We start from the raw sequence: 24,787 nt of genomic DNA on the forward strand, positions 1-24,787 counted from the left end.
ATTTAGTAAAATTTGGTCTTTGAACAGCCGAATACTAGTTGACGATCTAGCAACAGTGAAATCAAAATGGCAGCGTCCATGGGTGCGCGTTGTTTACACGTTGTTTCAAAGCGTGTCAGCAGCGGTGTTTAATTAACTTGCTTCCAGCTCAACGTCTACACCGTTTATGACCACGCATGCGTAAAAGTTATAGCTTAGCTGGCGTATAAGCATGAGCGAGCCGCCAGCAAAGCGCAAGCGGTATTCTTTCGGCGGCGACCCGCGACTCTTGCCTCGCGTCAGGCAACTTCTGAGCGAGAACGACGATTTGGACGATGCCGAAGAAATTGTAGCGACGCTGCAGCGACGACATCCGGAGTACAGACGCAAGAAGAGGAACGCTCTGCTCTACTCTGTGACAAAGGCGTTGGAGATCATAGTGCAGGACGGCCCGCAGCCGGCTACGGATACGGCGGGTGAAGACGATCTCGGCGGAAGTAGCGTTACAGACGAAGACGTGGTGCCGTATCCCGACCAGAACACGATGAACAAGTCCATAAACGATCTGTACAAGACACCCGACCCCAAGCAGGCGCCGAAAGACAAAGGCGCCGGTTCGGAGAAAGCGCGCAGGACGCCTAAGAAGCCCAAGTCCAACGACGTGGACGCGGCCATACAAGACAACCTCAAGAAACGCATGGCCAAGGAGAAAGAGATTGCGCTGATAAATCCGACGGCGCGGTTCGCGGACTTGGGTGGGATGGAAGGCCCGTTGGAAGAGGTGTGCAACATGCTTATGCACTTGAAGCACCCGGAAGTGTACAAGAAGTTGGGCGTTGTGCCTCCCCGAGGGTTTCTGTTGCACGGACCTCCCGGCTGCGGGAAGACGCTGCTGGCGCACGCCATCGCGGGTGAGTTGGAGCTTCCCATGATTCGCGTGGCGGCGCCCGAGATTGTGGCCGGCGTCTCCGGTGAGTCCGAGGAGCGCATACGCGAGCTGTTCGACAAGGCCGTGAACAGCGCCCCGTGCGTCTTCTTCATCGACGAGATCGACGCCGTGACGCCCAAGCGTGAGACTGCGCAGCGGGAGATGGAGCGACGCATCGTCGCTCAACTCCTGTCCAGCCTCGATGACCTCTCGCAGCGTGAGCTGCCCGCAGAGGTGCTCGTCATTGGAGCCACCAACCGTCCCGACGCCCTGGACCCCGCCCTGCGGAGAGCCGGACGGTTCGACCGCGAGGTATGCCTCGGCATTCCCGACGAAGCTGCCCGAGAAAGGATCCTCACCGTCCTCTGCCGGAAGCTGACCCTTGGGGCCGACGTGAAGCTGAACGTCGTTGCCCACAGGACGCCCGGATACGTCGGCGCAGACCTTATGGCCCTGACGCGGGAGGCCACGATGTCCGCGATCAACCGAATTTTTCGCGGAATCGAAGAAGGCGTCAAGGCGACCGGCGACGGTCCGCGGAACCGTCTGGACATCGCCGTCTCCCTGCTCAAGGAGGTTCCTCCTTTGAACGACGAGCAGCTCAAGAACCTCTGCGTCGACGTTGCGGACTTCGAGGGCGCCCTGAAGCTGGTCCAGCCCTCGGCAAAGCGCGAGGGCTTCGCGACCGTGCCGGACGTCACGTGGGACGACGTGGGCGCCCTCGCTTCCATCCGGGAAGCGCTTCAGGTCGCCATCTTGGCTCCCGTGCGACACCGCGACAAGTACGAGGCCCTGGGTCTCGTCACCCCGTCGGGAATCTTGCTGCACGGACCTCCCGGTTGCGGCAAGACCCTCCTGGCCAAGGCTATCGCCAACGAGTCCGGCATCAACTTCATCTCGGTCAAGGGTCCCGAGTTGCTCAACATGTACGTGGGCGAAAGCGAGCGCGCCGTGCGCCAGTGTTTCCAGAGGGCGCGCAACTCGGCCCCCTGCGTCATCTTCTTCGACGAGCTGGACGCTCTGTGTCCTCGACGTTCCGATTCGGCGGACGGGGGCTCCGCGTCGCGAGTGGTCAACCAGCTTCTGACCGAGATGGACGGCCTGGAACCGAGGAAGCAGGTGTTCGTACTGGCCGCGACCAACAGACCGGACATCATCGACCCGGCCATGTTGCGGCCCGGTCGTCTGGACGAAGTGCTCTACGTAGGTCTGCCTAGCTCCCAGGAGCGCGTGGAGATTCTGAAGACGCTGACGAGAAATGGAACGAGGCCGCTTCTCGAGGAGACCGTGTCTCTGGAAGAAATCGGCAAAGACGAGAGGTGTGAGGGCTTCTCCGGCGCCGACTTGGCCGCGCTCGTGCGTCAGGCGTCGGTGATTGCGTTGACCAAGTACCTGAAGGACGGGGCTGAAGGGCGGATTCTGATTGGCTCCCAGCACTTCGACGCTGCTTTCGGAAAGGTGTCAGCTTCAAACAAGGGACGCAGGACTATTAAGAAAGTGGAAGGATGAATGTGACGCACAAGATAAGTGTTGTGTGAACACACAAACTTCATTTTTTGTTGTTGTTCTTAATTTTAACACACGACCCAAATCGTCACTGTTGCTTCGCTCATTCGTTTATGACAGTGCTGCTCATTGAAACCTTACCATATTTTTGTTCGTTTTCTTTGACTGAAGAAATAAATATTTGCACATGCATTTTCACACCTATGTGCATCCGTATTGTCCCAATGTCTTTTGTGCGATGGAATAATGGTTAACATGTTACTAACAGTACTACTCGATCAATTTTGGCATCGCTTAAGGTTGGGTTGTTGTTTGTGTGCAGATGATTGCTTAATCGGCGCCACTTATTACACATATTTATGCATTAATTGCACTGGAAAAATCAAGCAGTTGTGACTGTGCAATGCATTCTTTGCAGCAGTGTAAGGGTCTCTCCTACTCTAAAGAAGTCACTTAAGACTATGTGTTTTCACATGGACACAGTAATCACAGGTTCATGATATGGCCTCCCTTTAAAAGCTTTTAAAGTTAACAGAAGAAACAATGGTCGGCTTTATTCGAATGTAACTAACTGTGTGTGTTGCTTCCTGGTATGCTTGATATAGACCAGTCGACCACATGGGTTTCGAAAGCATTGTGATCATTTATTTATTTATTTATTTATTTATTTATTTATTTATTTATACATACTGCAGCCTCAATGAGGCTATTGCAGGAGTGGGATGAGCAACAAACGCATAAACATTTATAAACAAGCTTGCGTGAATTGTTTCATTGGTAGTGAACAGATGTCGCCCGCTAATGAATTCCAGACTTCAATTGTTGATGGAAAAAAAGAAAACTGTTTAAAGGAATCAGTGTGGGAAAAAAGGTTGAGATATTTAGAGCATTGTGACTCCTCGTACATGAGGGCTTGGAACATGTCAAATAGTTATCTAGAGAGGAGAGGCGAGAAGAATTAACGTGTGAAGGTATTTTAGGCATTGAAGTTTGCGACGCTCTGCAAGGAGAGTGAGAACAAGCAGGGGAAGAGAGTTAGACGGTGAAAATTCCTTGTCATATCTCCTACAAACAAAACGACTCCATTTTTTTGCACTGATTCTAGTTTTTTGACGTCACAATGTTTGTATGGATTCCATACAATGCAGCCATATTTGAGGATGGGGCGAAAGATGGTTTTTATAAAAAGTTTAGTTTCTTGAGGAGCAAGATGCCGCATACGATGTAAGTAATGTAGTCTTTTAAGGGCCTTGTTACAGTTGACATCAATGTGTTTCGACCATGACAAATCGTGTGTTAGTAGGATACCTAAATATTTGAATTCGAAGACCTTATTTAAAGTAATATTGGTAAAGGCAAAGGAAGAGGATGAGCGTCGTGTAAAGGACATGGAGACAGTTTTGAAAAAGTTGATATTCATTTGCCATGCTTTGGACCAGTTACAAAAGTCGGCAAAATAATTGTTAATGGCAACATGATCAGTAGGAGATTTAATGGTATGATATAAAACGCAGCCATCTGCAAAAAGGCATATTTTAACTGAGGTGTGTAGGGGGAGATCATTAATTTAAAGCAGCAATAATAGAGGACCCAGTACTGAGCCTTGGGGAACCTCTGATGAAAAACAGGCACCAAGGGTGAGTTAGTAGAATTGAAACATATTGCGAACGCTGGGAAAGAAAGTCCGATATCCAGCCAACCAAAGACGAATTTTTTAGTTTAGCGAACAGCTTGTGCATAAGTTGAGGGTGCATAATTTAGAGAGGCGTAGATGTTTTTAAGAAATGCACGAACGAAACTTGAGTGTTTAGCTTTTGAGTAGCTCTTTACGGCTGTAGTAAGTTCTTGGAACGTAAAAAATTCGGCAGAGACACATAATACTGCTTACGTGTATAGTCGCTTTGGTAAAACTGTTTTCTTTTTTCTGCGCGTTCCTTGTCCGCGTAAGCTCTCGCCTACGCTTTGACTGCGCCTTGGTAAGGCCAAATGGAAACGCGCCTAATGAGAGCCGTATTCCGGGCAAGTTGGTAATCCATTACTCAAGTGTTATTGCGCAACAACAACAAAAAAAGACACGGTCGTAAGAGAAGAAGGACACACACCAAGCGCAAACTTCTCTCTCAACGCGCTCGTTTGCCCACGAGGAGTTCATAAGTCGAAGGACCGCTCAGCGGCCTTGAATTGGACATTAATTTTTTTTTAGTTAATACGCTAACTTTATACACTCGTGACGTTGCGCCACCTCCTGCCCATTGGCTGCACCGTCACGCGCCCAGTGACGCAAGCACTACGTCACACGTTTAGTCAGCCAGGTAGTTGTGACGTCATGTGTGCAATGACGCACGCACTATGCACGTCTTTAAGTCAACCAGAACTGTGGAGCCGTCGAGAAAGCCTGCTCGTCTCGCACCCAGGAGGTCCGGGTTCGATTACCACCCAGACCGAAATTTACCTAATTTTCTTTTCAGAGGCATTAATTTACTTTGTTTTCGGGAATCTCCCTGGGAAGCCTGACCTCAATTCGAACATTTCATAATGGGCTTTTACTCTTTGCCGTCGGCCATTTTCGGTACCATCGTTCGGTCACGCCGCCGACTACAACACCGGATTTTCGCGTAATGGGGCATATAATGCTTTCGCATAAAAACGGGCGCCTTCATTTCTGACTCCTTCCCTCTTTGGAGAGAGACACAAGAGTTTGTCGGAGACGCTGAAGTAATGGGTTTATCAACGTGTTCTACAACGCTCTAACTGAAGTTGAGACTATGTATATAACCTACCAGTGTTTCCTTATTCCTAATTAAGCTTTCGGCAGTCCTTTCCAACTTAAGGTTTATTTGCACATAGTTGTAAGGGGGGCGAATTAAAATGCCATTAACGAGTTATAGGCTATCGAATTGTACAAAAACAGTGCCTGGTTCTACGATCCGCTACTGGATCATAAGAACACAACTGCCGCCATTCCTCAAGTTCCCTGTGTCAATTTTATTTTTTTTCTTCTTCTTTGTAACCATCCAATCGTGATTCAGCCTGAAGAGAAGGAATGCCGTCGAGTTCCTCTCATTTTCTTTTCATTCGATAAAGCGTCTTTCTCTCACCGTTATCATCGGGTCTCCTTTTCGCTTGAAAGATAAGGAGATAAAAGGAGCGCGAAGCGACGCAGCTGTGTGTTGCCCGCGCTTACTTCTACGAGTAGAGCTGACTGTCGACGCAACTGTCCGGGGAGGCACGCTTTCCGTTCATCACGTTGTGTCCACCCCAGATTTTCAACCCTAGCATGGACGACGGCGGAGTTTCACTCTCAGGCATGTATGCGGGTACTATCAATTTACCGCATTGGTCCCTATTACGCATGTTTTCACATTTTTCTCGCGCTTACAAATGTGGTGTTACACGCAACGTTCTCTTATGCCTCCCTATCCGCATCTCGAAAGCGCAATGTGGAATACTGATCATAAGCGTAGAAAACAAAGGTTAAAACTTCCCTAAATTTTGCACCAGGACCGCATCGCTGATGACGTCAATGTGACGTCATTAATTTTACTGTTTGTTTTCTTTTTTAATAAAGATGGGGAAATCTTAAATATTCCCTCCCCCCTTTTTCTGCGTTAGGAAGGTGCCAGATGGTTTTACGTTTAATCATGCTAGCAATGTTGTCTTTATTGAGAAACCAATCGGTAGCCACGAGCAGGCGCGGTCAGCATTCATGACGTCACGAAGGGGTAGTGCTGAAATTTCACCGTCGCGTCACCACCCGTTATGTGTTTTCTTCTTTCTTTCATTTTTTTGGTTTACCAGGTCGAAGATCACGATGAGACTCACTTGTATGGTACGCCGGCAGTGCAATATACTAATCTGGCCAAAATTAACGCCTGTCTATATACAGTGCAACAGTATCGGCAATTGGTACAACTGATTATGATACGTATATGTAAGGTAGCAGCGAAACAAAACAGCCCTCAAAAGCGAACAAAAAAAAAAGAAAGATGCTCTAAACCGCTACAATCTCATCTTAAAGTTTATTGATAAGCCCATCGACTAACAGCCCATAATGACGTAAGTCCGACGCCTCTGCAAAATGTTCTCTAGCTTTACAGAGGCGTTGGAGTGCCGCCCTTATGGGTTGTTAGAGCGGGCATTTTCTAACAGCAACATACAACCAGCGCAGATGTACTTGCATAATACTACGCTTGATTCGCACGCATGCTGAAAATGGTTGTGCAGACTCCTTAAGTGTTTAACTAAAATGTTTCACGTCGCTTCGCACGAAACTGGGAAGTTAGTCGTGTAAACAGCATAAGACGGCGGCGTTCCACAGACCGAAAATAAAACCTACACACGCCGTTAGCGCGTATCACGTGGTCTACAGACCACCTGGCAGCAGTCACTGCGGTTGGCTCTTTGGTGTTCTTTGACGTGCCGATTCCCCGCCATGGACTCGTAGACCAAGAAAGCGAATGAGATGTACCACCCTTTCTTGCAGGCGTCCCCTACAATGACGCACTGAGAGCAGACAGGACGACCATGATCACGGATACCTTGAGGAAGCGAGTCATGGTCATGGACGGCGCCATGGGCACGATGATTCAGCAGTTCGGTCTCGACGAGGCGGCGTATCGGGGTTCCGAGTTCGCCAATCACGAAAGGTCACTGCAAGGCGACAACGACCTGCTCAACCTGACTAGGCCCGACGTCGTTACGGAGATACACAAGGTAGCGTGCACAAGATTTACATACACCTCACTCCTGCTGTACGTCGTGATCGTACATACATTGTTCAGTGCAGGAGGTACACAAAGTGTGACTTTTGTGAATACACAAATCGGTGCATTTCTTACTCTGTCAGAAAAACTATAATCTCCATGTCCCATAATTGCATATTATTTATGAGAGCATACATATCTTCGATCTCATGCGCTCACATATTGGATTATTGGATATTGAGTTATGAAGCATATGGCTTCTTTCGATAAGGCAACATCTCCAAAGCGCGGCCAAGAAGACACGAACACCGAAAGCACACATGTACATATATATACAAGCTTAATGCGCACGCGGACTCACTGAACACAAATAATCTATGCAGTACCACAAGAGGACGGAGCGCACGGCTGTAAGATTTTAGAATATATCGACACCGCTTGTACACAGACGTATGTCGTCACAAAAACCTGTCAGAGGCGTACAATGTGCAACTTAACGTGCACGCAGGAAAAGAGAACACCAGAAACTGAGGGATCAGAATAGATGGGCACATTGGGCGAACATACAACAATATGTTTTTCGTTCGTGCACACGCAAGGCCATACGGTACGCCTCGAGACTAGATTAGAAATCTTGCGCTTAGTTTCTCAGAACTTCTGGTTTGCGCGAGCAGCTTTAACTCAAGTGCTGTCCGTACACGTATCTACACCTTCTCTCTCCCTTCTCTCTTTTCCCCTTCTCCCATCCCCCAGCGTAGGGTAGCCAACCAGACTATTGACTGGTTAACATCCCTGCATTCCTGTACCCGTCTCTCTCTCTCTCTAGTAATGTAAACATATAAAGGTCTGGACTTCTTGAGTTCTCTTCCGAATAATCGGAAAAAAAAAAGAAAGATAGAAAAGGAGCTCCGGGCTTGAGGCTGTATTATAACAACACTTCTTCTTTCTCTTTACGTCCCCTTTCCCTTGCCTTAGTGCAGGGTAGCAAACCGGAGGCTTTAACTCTGGTTAACCTCCCTGCCTTTCTCTCATTTGCATCTCTCTCTCTTCTCTCTCTTTTTCGCATTCAGTATAGCCTTCATCCGTCTTCAAAACAGTATGTTGAATTAGGCCACATTTCATTCAGCTATTTTAAACATATAGTTTTTCTACCGTAATAAATGTCTCTCTCACTCATCTGTGTAAACGTCAACTTGTGCATGGAACTGCATTGGTCATTGTGTTTGACCTGTTTCACGTGTCACAGTAACTGATCGCCGCGTTTCATCTCTCTCTCTCTCTCTCTCTCTCTCTCTCTCTCTCTCTCTCTCTCTCTCTCTTTCTTTCTTTCTTTGCTTTGGTAGCACTACCTGGAGGCCGGCGCTGACTTCGTGGAGACAAACACTTTCAGTTCGACATCCGTGGCCCAAGCTGATTACGGACTGAGCCACCTGGTAAGCCTGTGCGCTTACGTACTGATTTCGTCTGAACATTGCTTAGACAAATATTCTTTTTACACTTTAGTAATACTGGGCAGCTAATTTTAACCTACTGTGCGCGGGCGCAGATGACGTATTGAGGAAGGTGCCAATGAGATGGCGTACAACTTTCATGTAACGACTTCACACGTACCTATCAGGTGCTAAGATGTTCGGCCAGTAATTCGTTGTTCTTGCCTTATTTGGGACATAAGACCGCTACCATTTAGCTGTAGGCAAAATGTACCAGTTAAACTGCATGTCGAATGTGTGTCTGCGTCCTTATAAAAATAAATCTGGATAATTTGTGGATTGTCTGCTGACCTATTGTAGACCTATGTTAAAAAGGAACCCAGAAATGGTAGGGTCTAGGAACGAGGCAATACTCGTGGACTACCCTGTCTTAGACTTTTCCACTTGGCTATGTAAACTGAATGTGCTGTCTGCTGGATAAAGTGGTTAGCTAGTCTATTTCTTCGGTCTGTTGTAGCCCACGCACCAGCGGGTTTACAGAAAGTTTATAAACACACTACAGTTAATCGAAATTGCAATATCGTAAATGCACAAGCTGTTACAGACAGACTATATACTTCACGAAATAAAAGGAGTCTATAGAACTTCACTACACTGTATCAGTTCATATTGGTTAGAATAAGCAGTTCGAACTACCGCGGTTCTCCTAAATATGAAACAGTTAAAGAAGCACATTATGCTATATGCTTCTTACTGCAACGTTGCGGACTATAGTGTGCTACCGAGACTTTGTGTTGACTACCACGTAAAGAATGGTTAATTTATATATCAGTGGTGAAGGAGCTGGACATTTTCTCTTGTGTTGCACGGTTAGGCCTACTGTCTGAATGTGGAAGGCGCCAGGTTAGCCCGGCAAGCCTGCCAACAGGTCGAAGCACAAACAGGTCAGTGTAAAACTTCGTTCTGCGTCCTTGCCGCATTTCTTTTGTCTCTTGTTCATTGCACCTGATGCAGACTTGTTTCGCTACGAATAACGTCAAATGCCTAACTTTGCCTAAAACTTGTCGAAGTTTTATCTGCTTACGCCTTCGCTGAATCTGCTGAATTTGAAGCTCTCTATTAACACTCAATTTCAGGCCTGCCAAGGTTCGTGTGCGGGGCGATGGGACCGACCAACCGGACACTGTCGATATCTCCGTACGTCGACCGACCGGATGAGCGCAACGTATGTACGTATCGAGGTGGCCGGTCGTAGTATCAGCAGGCCTGAACACTTTGAAGTCGCCTGTGAGGAGAGTATAAGTCGGTGTAAAGCGAAGGGAGTGGAAGGAGGGAGAGGGCCCGAGTGAAGACAAATGAAAACGCTATTGTAGATATCTAAGCAGCATACGCACTGCAGGACGAGTTCATATGTGTTTAAAGTAAGTAAGTCTGAGCGCAAATTAAGGATAAAAGACAAACTGAGACTGTACAGTACAGGTTTACGAGAACGCCGGTGTAGTAACCTCATCTTCTGAAGCTCGGCTTCACTTCGACTATTGCGCACAGTATGAACATTTGATTTTGATTTACGAGCCGCATTGCAATATATCAAGCGTCGGTGTCACTCAACGTTTGGGAGATTGTCTGGATGAGGTGCGATTCCTCACAGGCGATGTTTATGTCGCAGAATCTGGCAGCGACGTGAGAGCGTTGCTCATGGCGGGTGGATGGGGAGGACATGCAACGAAGTGCGTTCACCTTTACTTGTGCCAATTAACGCTAAAAAAATACCGCCCAACCTTTATACTTACGGTATAGTCGTATGTCGGCTCGGAAACGTTCTCCCGGAAGCTCACAACGAAAGGATCGAGATTGCGTTCGTGTCGAACAAACGGGACACCCCGTGTCAATGCCGACTTGGCGTTGATTTAAGGCCTCCTGAAAAACCGACACTCCAGTATTGGGAAGGTCCAGGGCAACCAATGCGGACGCATCTCGTAGATCTTGTAAAAAAATGAGCAGCGAGGAGACAATTTTAATGCAGTTGCGTTAAGCCTATGTAAGTGAGCACCTTCAAACCTTCAAATTGAGTGGAACGGCACACAGGCATTGTTCTAGCGCGTCGCTGCGTTTGCCTTCACTGTAGGGCGGTCACGTGAATCGCGTTCGCTTGGCATGGTTGGCGCCTATAGCGGGTGCTGTGGTGGTGGCGACACGGCGTGTAAGAAACGACCAGGCCTATCACGTGACAGCAATTTCTGTGACGTGCATGCAGCTTTCGACGAGCTGAGCGCTGCCTACGTGGAACAAGTGCGCGGCCTCGTTGACGGAGGCGTCGATGTGCTTCTCGTCGAGACTGTTTTTGACACGGCCAACAGCAAGGTAACAGACTTGTCAATAGAGCCACTGCTCGTTTTCCGCTTTCCTCGGTGATTTGTGTCGTTAGTCTTTTGGTTGCGCGGTGTCAGCGCGCCCACGACACCCCCGCGCACGCTGAACACGCATGACAGGACACGTTTGAAAGCACGGCATGTGTCTTGCAACGGATAATTTTGATAATTTGGCGTCACGTGTTTTCAAAACAAGAATAAATAGACTGACGGCCGTCTGAGCTTCTTGCATAAATGTTGCACTGCTTTCGTTAACTATGCAGGCGCCATTGTGCAAGAAAAATACAAATCTGGCATTAACTGATCAGTTATTTTCTGTGCGATATACCTAATGAAAGTGACATCGTGGAATGAAGATGTTTCCAAAAAACAACTGTAAAAAAAGAATAAAATCTCCGTTGGGCTACGCTATTGGCGACAGAAGAAATTTCTAACTTGTTGCACAGACTTGAGCGACCTCAAGTTGCCTATATAGTTTGAAATCGCTCGCAAGTTTCTTATAACTCCATATGGCTCTTACTTTCAATTGTGGAAAAGTACTCATGAGCATATTAACAAGTTTGCATCAACATCTCCAAGTTCTTTATTCGTTTTTTTAATTGATTTATTTTTCTTTTCTTTTTGTCTTTTCTCTTAAGGCGGCCTTGTTCGCGATTCAAGAGTACTTCGAAGCAACTGGAAAAAGCCTCCCTGTATTTGTAAGTGTTGTATAAAAACGCTTTTTTTTTTCGCATAGTCACGGCGAGGTTAGAGACGTCCGTAAAATGCAGCGTGAGAATATTCGCTATGTCGTCGCAAACGCTTATTCCTAACGTTTGTCAGTGCCATCGTGTACATGCTGTCTTATTCTTGGAGAGAAATATATGCATCGCGCGTGGTTAATTGACGGGACCCCTTCTTCAAGAAACAGTGATAATAATACAGTCGAACGCTTTCGTAACGTGGTACTAAGGGCCTCCGAAATCATTTGCTACATAAGTAACCTCGTTCTAAAGGCACTCGACTGTCATTGCAATAATAATAATAATAATAATAATAATAATAATAATAATAATAATAATAATAATAATAATAATAATAATAATAATAATAATAATAATAATAATAATAATAATAATAATTCTGTTATATGTTCCCTGTAGGGCGGAAGTCTCAATAAATAAATAAATAAATAAATAAATGCAAACGACGACCATAATGCACATCTATCGGTCTATTTGGTGCAGTCATGCGTCGTGAAACAAATAAAATCAGTTAATTTCTTTTTTTTTTTGGCCTAATGTTCTATTTTGCTGCTTTTTTGCTTCAGATTTCAGGGACTATCGTCGACAAAAGTGGTCGAAATTTGTCGGGCCAAACGTGCGAGGCATTCGTGCTAAGCGTCAGCCACGTAAAGCCTCTGTGGTATGTCACGTGTCTTCTATATGTTCGAATTCACCATTGATAGAGAGGGAATTGCGGAAAAGCCCAAATGACGGACAGCTCTTGGCGTGGTTGAGTAAGAATTTAGAATCTGAGCTGATCTTGTAAAACGGAGACTTAGCTTCAAGTAAGTTGGTTATGACATAGTTTCAAGTAAATATGGAGAAAGCGAAAACTTATTTATATCATCATTTCGAGAGAAGATAGGAAACTTCAGAGCTGTCTGTCTGGGAGACTTGTATCTATAATGACGCAAAGCGATAAGAACAAATAAAATAAGAAACGCCCTAGTATAATACAAAGTAAAGCTACACACATATAAACACACTAGTCTACCGTGCGCTGAGTGCAAGTACAAAAAGCAGCATGTTTTGCGTGAAATGATTACCGAGTCAACTCTGAAGGTGAGCTGTACGTTCTTTGGAACGGTGCGAGTGCTTGTACGCACACGCAAGCAGGTGTACATACATACATACATACATACATACATACATACATACATACATACATACATACATACATACATACATACACACACACACACACACACACACATACATACATACATACATACATACATACATACATACATACATACATACATACATACATACATACATACATACCCAGGAAGGCACGCACAAGGAATTAACGTATACAGGTGTGTGTTTCAAAGATTTCGAGTGCGTGCATGAGGACATTGGTAGCCAAAGGTTTGAAAGAAAACTGCCTGGCCCGGTAAAGTCGCTGTACAGTTGAAACTCATTTTAACGAAGTGATCACCTTGCTAGAATTATTTCGTTAAATCGGGAACTTCGTAAAATCGAGAAAGGAATTTTTCGGTGGCATTGTATTTGCCACTAATCCATCCCTCTGTCGCATAAACCATTAAATAACGAAAGCAACCACCGCCGTCCCTGCCAAGGGGGTGTTGAGTCGGCCGTTCCGTGCATGGGTGCGACGTGCAGCCTCGTCAAAATAAAGCTGTAGATGTGACCATGGCGCCTAGATGTTTTAACGCGATATCTTTAGAGCGCACGCTCGAGGAACGACCCGTCTGTGTCAAAATTAGTAGGAAATCCCCGCTTTCTTTTACTCATTTATTTCAGGAAAAACTTCGTTAAATCGAGTTCGGCAATGTTTGTTTCGCTAATTCGGGTTGATGATAACATTTAACCCTATGGGTACCTGCCGGGGAATGTAAATTTCTTCCTTAGATTTGGAAATTCGTAAAATCGGGTTTCGTTAGATCGAGTTTTAACTGTACATCAATTATAAATCTTGTCACCGACCAATAAACTATGAAACTGACTTTTCGGTGGCCGTACGGTTGCCTTGTTCACAAACAGAAATGGAAAGCGGTCCCCGCTTGAACATTCTATGCCCGCTTGAATGTGTGACGAAGTGACTTCGCATAGACAGAGTGAAGGTAGCCATCCATTTTGTTGTGGGTGCTGTCACTGTCAGCAGTCTGAGTGATGAGTGATTCTAATGAAGACGTGGTGACATATTTCGGTCGGTGGCCAAGATGCTTGCGCTGTCCCATTCAATGGCGTGTCCAAGTGGCTGTAAGTGCTCCGCTAATGCGTTTTTCGACGTGTATCATTTCTTAGTGTTATTTTGGTGCTGCTTCAAATGTCTGTTTAAATTTTCGGTCTCACCGATATAAACGGATTCGCTATCTGCGCATGCTTTAATGTATGATATATGATATCGTGTCATGCACAGGAACAGCATACTACGGTGTTCCGAATGACATGAACACATGTACAATTAGAGATGTAACCTTTGTTTCCACATGGTGAAGGTATAGCACGAACACTTGTGTTGTTGTTGCTCGAAATGTTGTTTCTTCAGACGAGTTATGTTTTTCGCACAGCGTCGGCCTCAATTGCGCACTTGGAGCCAAGGAGATGCGTCCGTACTTGAAGAACATGTCTGTTTTCACTGAAGCATACGTTATCTGCTACCCTAATGCTGGTAAGACTCACCGGTCGTTTTGTGCACTGCCATATACTTTAACCAGCTACTGCAGTTGATCTTTAAGTGTGCTTCACATCGCATATTTATCTCACACGTGCTTACTGTATTGACATCTCTCCTGGCAGGCTTGCCTAACGAGTTTGGTGAATATGATGAGACTCCTGAAGACATGGCAGACAGTATAAAGGTGAGTTGTGAATAGGGGTTCGCGTTTCCGGTATTTAGTTTTCTTAATATTTGGGTTTATTCATCGATGCTTATTCTTACCCTTTGAATCGGGTGTCTTTCGGTGTTTAATTTCGATGCCGGAGGGAAATCGGTGTTAATCGGGGCTTAGGAAACGTCGAAGTGAGAGGATGGACTCGCCTCCCCTCTTCCGTGCTCTCTGCTCAAGTGGAAAGAGTAGATGACTTATAATCATGTATCATTACGTTTCAAAGCAAAGTCGAGGCTGCGACGCACGTTGCGTCGCATTTACATTCGATATCGTCCACGCCTTCGCACGATGCCGCGCGAAAAACGTTGCGGCGCTTCCCTTAACAGCCTTGCTGTAAAGTTTTAAAAAGATGAAGCGCCAACAGGGCAGCACACTAAGAAGGAACAAAGGAAGCGACTTATCCTGTCTTTGTTCCTTCTTATATAGTGTGCTATCACTGTTGGCGCTTCATCTTTTGAAAGCCATGCGCCAACTAGCCCCACAACGTGTTTTATTGCTGTAAAGACCACAACATTTGTCTGTGTGCCAAGCAGGTCGGCAACACAAGGTGCACTCTTTCCAGGAGTTCGTCGAGAGTGGTTTGGTGAACGTGGTGGGCGGTTGCTGCGGCACGACGCCGGAACACGTTCGCGCAATCGCAGATGCTGTGAAGGGTCTGCGACCGAGGACGCCACCGGTGGGAGTGAGGAGACGCTGCCTCAGTCTGTCCGGTAAGTTCTGTGCTGCGAGGTCTTGAACACTCTGATTCTTCCCTACTACAGTGAAAACTCGTTATATTTGAAACGTTATATAACGAAATAGTTGATATAACGAAGTAAGTGAAATTCCCCTTGAAAGCCCTATAGAGATTCACAGTGCAGTACATGCAATAATGGATATAACGAAGTAATGGATACAGCGAAGTAGTTCAGGCTCCCCCTTTAACTTCGGTATAATGAAGTCTTGCTGTATCTCCTTAGCTTCCCTTCCTGCATCATCATCATCATTATAATCATAATCATCGTCGTCGTCATCATCATCATCATTTATGTCTACTGCAGGATAAAGGCCTGTCCCAGCAATTTCTAATTACCACCGCTTTTCGCCTGTGTATATAGCAAAAGGGAAAGTGCGTCTGGTTGATTTCGCTCCCAACTATACTTTTTTCTTGTGCGCTTCTTTCTGGAACTACATCTCTGTATGCGGTATACGAATATGGCGTGAACGAATGTTATTTGGGGTACACCGGTGATCGATATTAAAGCAGTATTCGTTGAGCGTTGCAGACAAGGACAGAGAGAAAATGTGTCTAGTTCCTGTTCTTTTATTTGCCCTTGTCTCTTACTCTCCTGTTCCTTTTTTCTCCTTGCTTTTCATCATTATGATTATGGCGTATATAGGCACGTTGTAATGGCCTCTATCACTTGAGATGCCATTTCCAGTTTTGACAGACCGAACGTAAATTTTCGAAAGCATGCTGACGGAGAAGCTTCCCACGTTCGCGTCAGTTCGATATAGCTGTGGACACGTGCTTTTCACGTAACAGGACTTGAAGCGGTGATAATCACATCAGAGACACTGTTTGTGAACATCGGCGAACGCTGCAACATTGCCGGATCTCGAAGATTCGCGGAGCTGATTCGCCAGGATAAATACCAGGTGGGACGACTGCATGTTTGCTTTACATTTATGTGAACTTTATTGCAGAAGTGCATGTGGGTACAATAACGCCTTTAGTGCAAAGTGTTCCGAGGTTATTGCATCTTGCATGTTTTAATATGCCACGCCCCGATACCACGGTACTTGTAGCAGGCCAGAGCAAGTTATAGCTCAGGCCGACCTCTCTGTCTTTCTGTAAATAAATTTCTCTCTCTTGGCTTAATTTTACTGTTTCTTTTTTTTTCTAGTACTGTTATTGGCGTTCGTGTGGCCGCGATGTGTGTATGTTTGCTTTCCATTACACCTAATTTGCCCACTGCGTAGGGTGTACATTGGTTTATCAATGCTGCCCTAGGATAGCCTGATTTATATATCTAGCTTTAAAACAGAAAGACGACTGCGGACGCGGAATTTGTGCTATCTCGTGGCGCGAGTAACAATTAAGGTTTCAACAGGTAGCACACTTTTTCTTTAGTAGGCTTGCGTGGCTTTGAAGGACAACGTAAATTTACACGACAATACTGTTATTTTGTCCACCGGAGCGTGATCATTGTAACGTGGGAGGGTACGCGGTATTTTCTGTGCAAGATGAACTGGCGTTATGTGGACTTCTATTGTTACGGTGACACGTACAAGTACCGTTTAGCGCACGTGATTTAACAGCTGTGATGAAAGCAGTCGTAAGTCCGTGTCTTGGTCATTTTTTTTATCTTAGTAGCTGCTGTATTGAGTCCAATAAGGAGTATGCGATAGTAAATGCTTAGTCGCAATTACAACTCGCAACTTTCCCAACGCAACTAAGTGATTCGTGTTTGTGGCGAAAGCGATCCACCTCGTTGTATTGATAAAGTTCTGGAACACTTCCATCCCGCTCTAAGGATGCGCTTCAAGTAGCCAAGGAGCAAGTCGAGATGGGGGCGCAGATTTTGGACATCAACGTCGACGATGGCATGATTGACGGGGTGAAAGCGATGACCAAGTTTCTCAACTTGATTGCCAGCGAGCCTGCCGTGGCCAAGGTGAGTGATGATGCAGACGCGGTCATTATTAAGTGCTATGGCAACTCATTCAACGAGCTCACTGCACTCCTCGTTCTTCAACACCGCGTTTTAGCTAACCGTGAATGTAAACTTCGTGTTCTAAGTACAGCAGCTTGACGTCACTGTCGTCGAAGTGCTGAATGAAGCGGATATGGTGGCGCCACACGAGAGAAACTGCGGCTCAGTGCAGTGTGATTTGTGTTTCAGGTTCCTATCTGCATCGACTCCTCAAATTTCGACGTAATTCTGGCAGGGTTGAAGTGCATCCAAGGAAAAGGCATCGTTAACTCTCTCAGCCTTAAAGAAGGCAAGGAGGAGTTTCTCAGGCAGGCACTCGCGATAAAAAAGTTTGGCGCCGCTGTGGTGGTCATGGCTTTCGATGAAGTGGGTCAGGTGAGATGTTGTTCTGTAACACTGTCACTCCCTGTTGCCTTTTGTTTACTGAGTTTTGTTGTATTTCTCATAGTCATTGTGACTTACGAGCAATAATATTCCATTCATAACATACTGACGTATCAATTATCGTCTCCGCGTTTTAGGGATGTAGTACACAAAGGTTAAAGTATTAAAATTAGGATGAAAGAAAATCAGCCAATATTTTTTGTTGTCGTTCACAGCGTGCCGCAGTTTTCTTGAAGACAGAATGAAATCGCTGGTTATTTTGATTCTGGTCGTATCGGCTGCGATGCCAAGCAAACGTTGAAAGCAATTTACGATGAGTGACTAATGGAAAACTGCATTCGATGGCAGTTCTGCAAGGGTTCTGCCACTGAAAATGACCATTTAGACGTAAGAACGTTGCAGAAAATAAAAAGTTATATGCCCGAATGAATCAGCGAACTCAGAAATTGAGCAGTTTGTATTGTAAGAAAGTTTCACATTCATAACGTTTTCGGTGCCTTCACGTGAGAGGATTACCGGTTCTGCTTGCGAATGTAAGGCCCAAACGCGCACGTGTGCTTGTCTGTGCTTGCATGCGTCTTTGTGTGTTTTAAGATACGCGTAAAAGATAGTAATATTAAAGAAATTTAAACTTGCTTAAATTGCTGTTTCAGGCCACCGATGAGAACCGCAAGGTGGAGATATGCACAAGGTCATACGAAATCCTTGTCCAGGAAGCGGGATTCGACGCTAGCGATGTGATCTTCGATCCTAACATCCTGACTGTCGCCACCGGCTTGTCTGAGCATGCCAATTACGCAGTGGATTACATCAACGCCACTCGTCGAATTAAAGTAAGTAAGACATGTAGTTTGCCGAACAGTATGAATGCGCTTACTTCATGAGGAGAGGACTTCTCTATAGAGCCGAGTACTTGTCATGTGTGTGCGAGGAAGCCAGAGCCCCTCAAGCTGTGTTGTACAGCTTCTTGCCTGGTGGTTACTCGCAACATTTTTGTTTCAAAATAAACATTATTAAGACGAAATACTTATAAGTCTCATTAGTCAGTCGACTATGAGCGAAAACGCGCCGACGACGCGAAAGGTACAGAAGGCTACAAACCCTCGACCTTTGGCGGGAGTCGAACCGCGAGCACTTGGGGGAGTCGTACCCATGACCTTTGGTGTTAATGAAGGCGAATTTAATTTGCACTTAATTAAGGCACTCGAACCCACTACTTTTGGTGGGAGTCAAGCCCACGACCATTGGTGGTAATAAAAGCAATTTAATTAAGATGGAGTTAATTAAGGCTCTAGAGCCCTCGACCTTTGGACTTAAGAGGAAGCTTTAGCTCGGGCCCAACTCCGACGCGGCCTATTCAAATACATGTAAAACGCAAAAACGTTTTTCTGAGATAACGCCTGGACCGATTTTGATGCAATTTGCTGCATTTGAGAGAGAAAGTTAAATTCTAGTGACTGTTGGAAGCGGAATCTCGATTTAGGGCTTGAAGTTTCTTAAAACGATTTTGAAATATTTGACCGTTTGAAAAAAATTGAAGCACGAAGTTTACAAATTCATAGCTCGGCATTAAGAACTGATATCGCGGTTCTGTAAACGGCATCCATTAGATCATTCAAAGCGGACAAATTCGATATGTCATTTTACGTCTTACGTGAATTTGTTAGGTTGGTTACAACGGTTTTGCAAAAGTTGTATTTCCCTATGATTAATTTTTTTTCATATTCATGTGTAACATATCAATTTTGTCCGCTTTAGATGTACTATTAGATGCAATTCACAGAATTGTATTATCATTTTTAGTGGTTGAGTTAAAGAGTTGTAAACTTGATAGTGTCGTTTTTTGAAAATTGTCTATTTTTGCCAATTTTTAATAAAAAATTGACAACCTAACTCAAGAATTCGAAACAAACAGTCACTAGATTTTAAGTTTGTCTTTTAAATGCAACAAACCTCGTCAAATTTGGTGCAGTGGTTGCCGAGAAAAACGAATTCTCCTTTTACATGTATTTAGATAGGAGCACTCGAGCTAAAGCTTCCTCTTAAGAGGAAGCTTTAGCTCGGGCCAAACTCCGACGCGGCCTATTCAAATACATGTAAAAACGCAAAAACGTTTTTATGAGATAACCCCTGGACCGATTTTGATCAAATTTGTTGCATTTGAAAGAGAAAGTTAAATTCTAGTGACTGTTGGAAGCGGAATTTCGATTTAGGGCTTGAATTTTCTTAAAACGATTTTCAAATATATGACCGTTTGAAAAAAATAGAAGCACGAAGTTTACAAATTCATAGCTCTGCATCAAGAACTGATATCGCGGTTCTGTAAACGGCATCCATTAGATCATTCAAAGCGGACAAATTCAGTATGTCATTTTACATCTTACGTGAATTTGTTACGTTGGTTACAACGGTTTTGCAAAAGTTGTATTTCCCTAGGATTAAATTTTTTTATATTCATGTGTAACATATCAATTTTGTCCGCTTTAGATGTACTATTAGATGCAATTCACAGAATTGTATTATCATTTTTAGTGGTTGAGTTACAGAGTTGTAAACTTGATAGTTTCGTTTTTTGAATATTTTCAATTTTTGCCAATATTTAATAAAAAATTGACGACCTACCTCAAAAATTCGAAACCGACAGTCACTAGATTTTAAGTTTTTCTTTTAAATGCAGCAAACCCCGTCAAATTTGGTGCAGTGGTTGCCGAGAAAAACGAATTCTCCTTTTACATGTATTTAGATAGGAGCACCCGAGCTAAAGCTTCCTCTTAAGAGGAAGCTTTAGCTCGGGCCCAACTCCGACGCGGCCTATACAAATACATGTAAAAACGCAAAAACGTTTTTCTGAGATAACCAATGGACCGATTTTAATGAAATTTGTTGCATTTGAGAGAGAACGTTAAATTCTAGTGACTGTTGGAAGCGGAATATTGATTTAGGGCTTAAATTTTGTTAAAAGGATTTTCAAAAATGCAGACGTTTGAAAAAAATAGAAGCGCGAAGTTTACAAGCTAATAGCTCTGCATCAAGAACAGATATCGGGATTCTGTAAACGGCATCCATTAGACCATTCAAAGCGGACAAATTTGATATGTCAATTTACATCTTACGTGAATTTGTTACGTTGTTTACGAAGGTTCTGCAAACGTTGTAATTACACATTACTCCATTTTTTGATGTTCATGTTTAACATATCAATTTTGTCCGCTTTAGATGTGCTATCAGGCACAATCCACAGAATTGCGATATCACATTTTCTTGCTGAGTTACGGAGTTGTAAACTTGATAGTTTCGTTTTCTGAAAATTTTCGATTTTTGCCAAATTTTTATAAAAATTTGACTACCTAAATCGAAAATTCGACACCAACAGTCACTAGATTTTAAGCTTTTCTTTTAAAAGCAACAAACCTTGTCAAATTTGGTGCAGTGGTTGCCGAGAAAAACGAATTCTCCTTTTACATGTATTTAGATAGGAGCACCCGAGCTAAAGCTTCCTCTTATGGAGGATGACTAAGCAAAGTACACTTAGCGAATTAAGGGGGATGACTAAGCGAATTAAGAGAATGCGTACGTCATGTGCCCGTCCTTAGTGCATCGGCACTTGGGCTCTCGCCTTCAAATCGTCTTAGGGATAACATAAGCGACCCTGCGAATTATTATTATTATTATTATTATTATTATTATTATTATTATTATTATTATTATTATTTCTTGTTGTTGCTGTTGTTCTGCGTTGTGCAAGCGAAATCTTTTAAGAACCTTTAAATACGTCCTTATCTCTGTCCACTACTTATCCATATAAAAATTAGTTGCTCTCTGACTTGTACGTTGACCAGAGATAATGTTCTCGTAGTATAGCAAGCTGGAAGGTCTTACTAATTATTACTGTAGCAGTATAAGTGTGGATAGCATTGAGGGAGTTTGAGTGAATGTAGTAATTTACTACGACGTTACAATGAACAATGAACCCACACATGCACGCACGTACGCACGCACGCACCCACATGATCAATATCTGCGTTTTTTCATGTTTGAAAGTTGAACTCTACGTAGTGCTTTCTGATGTTTAAAGCACCAACGCTGAAAGTTGTGCTCCGTTCCACGTGGGCTATCATTCATCCTGTCTAGTATATTATTACGGCATAGACATTTTCTCGGATTTTCTTATGCCTTCTACAGTTCGCTTTGGGTTCTTTCGCATTATATTCTGCTGTCTCGGCATTGCAAGTAGGCTTGCGAACTTGGGAGTGTAAGACAACATGAAATTTTCGCTTTTCTACAACACCGGGTGAAAATATACCGGTTTTTCGGTCATTTAATTACCTAAGCTGAAACTCTATTTTTCATTATGTATAAGCCGACCTTCACTAATTTGCTGGAATGTCGAATTCTGTTCCAGGCGACACTGCCGGGTGCTCGAGTTAGTGGTGGAGTGTCGAACCTGTCGTTTGCGTTCCGTGGTCACGATCGCATTCGAGAAGCGATGCACAGCGTTTTCCTGTTGCACGCAATTGAGGTGAGCGCTACTTTCTCACGCTGAAATTATGTTTGTGTTTAAATCTGCTCTAATATGCAATCAGTGTAATTGGTTTATGTGTAATGTTTTCCTTTTTACCGGGCGTTTTTTTTCTTAAGAGGCCATACATAATTTTAAAGAAGAATCACCTGCAGCAGATAGCGGCGGACATTACTTGCACGTGAAGTCGAAATACATAATCGACAAATTTTCAAAGAAACCATAAAAATTTTTTACAAATTAAATTACTTCGTGGGACGTATTGCAATTTACGAATTGTAGCCGGCGAGCTTGCAAGGCGTATCCACTTGAAATGATTCTAAAGGTCGTACGGGTTTCGAGATCGCCGTGACAATTGCGGTAAAAGTTCTCTATTGTTCTATAGAATATTCTAGCTTATAAATCACATCCGATGTGATTTATATGCTTGAATCTTCCTTCTGTAAGAAACAATATATCGGTGAAACGGAACAATCAATGAACGCCAGATTAAACGGACATCGCGCGGACCCAGCTAAGAAAGCTTCCCAAAGCCGTCGCCGAGCATTTCAATCAACCAGGTCATAACTTTGATGAACTTAAACTCTACGTCTTACAGTCAAACTTCCGTTCTGAACGAGAAAGAAAACACAGAGAATCATACCTTATCCATATGTTCAAGACATTGCAACCAATAGGCATAAACGTTTCAAAGGGAGCTCTAGAACCTATTCGTTATGCTAAATTTCAAGCTATAGGGAACAACACTTAGTTTGGTTTCTTAGCGTTTTCTTCTTCTTCTTTCTGTCTTTTCCTTTTGTTTATTTATTCCATTTAAGTATTCTTTTTTTCACGAGCACCGGTTTCTGCCGCTCCTTCTATTATCTCTTTCGGATGCACGATAGCCCACGACCACCAGCGAAACAGGTAATAGAGGGCTGCTGTGCACGCCGTTGACACGCCGGCTGACACACGGGCATTGACACGTGATTGACAGACGGTCGTGTCCCTGGCCTTGTGCACAGCACTCCTTTATTCTCAACTCGACACCTTCGCCACTAACACATCTTCGCTGGTTACCGCATCCACCTGCCTTACGCGCTTTCCCCTTTAGAAGAACCCCACCTATACATACTATGGCGAGGAAGGCATATGTCTCCTTGAAGACAAGTCCACTTGTCGAAACGTTGGCTCCTGCTTTCACCTTGTTCTCGTTTTGCTCATCATTCTTGAGAAGTGTAGCCTCTTCCTCAGTCGAGGGGTGGCGTTGTGCTCAACTCGCTAGAGTGGAGGAAGAGCTTCACGCCGAGGATAGTTTGAGATTACGGTGTCTCCAACTCACTGGCCATTCTCCCCCTCCCCGCTACCCCGCATTTATTTTGTAAAGGTAGCTTTGCTGCAGGCACACTGTTGCTGCGGCTGAGCCAGCTTTACAAACGCAAATTTGATTATTTTAAACGAACAGAGATGGCAAATGTCGAGTCTAGTTGGCGTGCCTAAATTACGGCACCTGAAACCTGGCACGGGGTTTGATCTGAAACATCGGATGACTAGCTGTCTGGAGAAAAGAATACCCGAATGTGAAGGCAGCATTTATCGAGAATACAAGTGATTTGGTCGAATAAGCGGTGATGCCTGAGCCTGCACAACGCAGGGAATATGCACAGTGTCGGTGATCGCTGAGGCCACGCTCTGTTATGTGCTATTCCCCTCGATCAGTGAGAGGGTCGCTCAAAGGGGGCGCCACACTCACGCAAATAACGTTGGCAGAAAGCTGTGCGAGAAGGTACCATCAGTGTGTTCTTCTGCAGCAAAATTAATTTGGCTGCACAGAGGTTACGTTCATGTTCTAGTGCAACGGAATCTTTATTTCCTTGAGTGATTGACTATTGATTACTAAGTGTATGCGCAACATGAAACGTCATATACAGTTGACTTCTTATTTTCACAGTGTCTGCACGCCAGACACTATGTCTCAATGCCTAAGCCATTAGAAAGTTTCAGGCGTGGTACTTTCTCGTGTCAGCAGTTCAAAAATACTGTAATTATGTGTGTTGTGCCTGCTCCGCTTTTCGGGTCAGAATAGTTTATCGGGATTTCAGGCCATTTCTCGTGCGGTAGTGGTGCACGGCCAAACGATTTATTTCCAATACCGGTAACAGTTACGCTCTTAACATTTTGACGCTGTGGTCCGACATCTTGGCTTGACGCAATATTTGCATTCAGCGCACCCATTCAAGATCTGTTATGATATGAACTGGTAATATAATAGTTGTAGTAACGATTTATTGCAGGCTCAGCAGTTCAACCCACCAAAGTTTATATTTGGCTTCAATTGGAGCCTCCGGTCGTGCGGTGAGCTTTCTTTCGTTTAATTTTTCTTCTGCGTATCGTGGAATGCGTGCATCTGTGATAATAGAGTTCTAGCTTATCCGTAAAAGTATTACCGCTTGCGGGACACCGGGATGATGACGTGTATGGCAGCAACAGCGCTGGTAGCGACATCTGTGGGCGCAGCGTTTAACCGGAGAGCACGTGAAACTAATGCTACAGTAACTTGCAAATGCAGCTTAACCTGCTGGTCTAAAACGCTGGTAGCGATATGTTTGTAACGTGCGGTACTTTTATGACTTCCCTTCGGCAGGAACACTTGCGCAACACAAAAATAT

General features: G+C 44.5%; 2 protein-coding genes across 2 annotated transcripts in view; both read left to right on the top strand.

Moving 5' to 3' along the window:
* Positions 1-62: 62 nt before the first annotated feature.
* smid (nuclear valosin-containing protein-like smid) lies at positions 63-2,617 on the top strand. Its single transcript, XM_050180584.2, has one exon. It carries the CDS (start codon positions 212-214, stop codon positions 2,414-2,416), a length of 2,205 nt encoding a protein of 734 aa, XP_050036541.1. The 5' UTR covers positions 63-211; the 3' UTR covers positions 2,417-2,617.
* Positions 2,618-6,899: 4,282 nt separating this feature from the next.
* LOC126533420 (methionine synthase-like) overlaps positions 6,900-24,787 on the top strand; it is a 47,748-nt gene continuing 29,860 nt past the window's right edge. Inside the window, exons 1-15 of the mRNA XM_050180583.3 lie at positions 6,900-7,126; positions 8,460-8,549; positions 9,421-9,490; positions 9,683-9,775; positions 10,804-10,910; positions 11,557-11,616; positions 12,228-12,322; positions 14,220-14,320; positions 14,449-14,510; positions 15,103-15,250; positions 16,066-16,178; positions 17,057-17,197; positions 17,426-17,611; positions 18,274-18,453; positions 22,023-22,139. Of these exons, the coding sequence (XP_050036540.1) occupies positions 6,938-7,126; positions 8,460-8,549; positions 9,421-9,490; positions 9,683-9,775; positions 10,804-10,910; positions 11,557-11,616; positions 12,228-12,322; positions 14,220-14,320; positions 14,449-14,510; positions 15,103-15,250; positions 16,066-16,178; positions 17,057-17,197; positions 17,426-17,611; positions 18,274-18,453; positions 22,023-22,139 (1,752 nt within the window). The 5' untranslated portion in view covers positions 6,900-6,937. The remainder of the gene's footprint in view (positions 7,127-8,459; positions 8,550-9,420; positions 9,491-9,682; positions 9,776-10,803; positions 10,911-11,556; positions 11,617-12,227; positions 12,323-14,219; positions 14,321-14,448; positions 14,511-15,102; positions 15,251-16,065; positions 16,179-17,056; positions 17,198-17,425; positions 17,612-18,273; positions 18,454-22,022; positions 22,140-24,787) is intronic.

Source organism: Dermacentor andersoni, chromosome 7 (genome assembly GCF_023375885.2).
Source record: "Dermacentor andersoni chromosome 7, qqDerAnde1_hic_scaffold, whole genome shotgun sequence".
Classification (NCBI taxonomy): Eukaryota; Metazoa; Arthropoda; class Arachnida; order Ixodida; family Ixodidae; genus Dermacentor; species Dermacentor andersoni.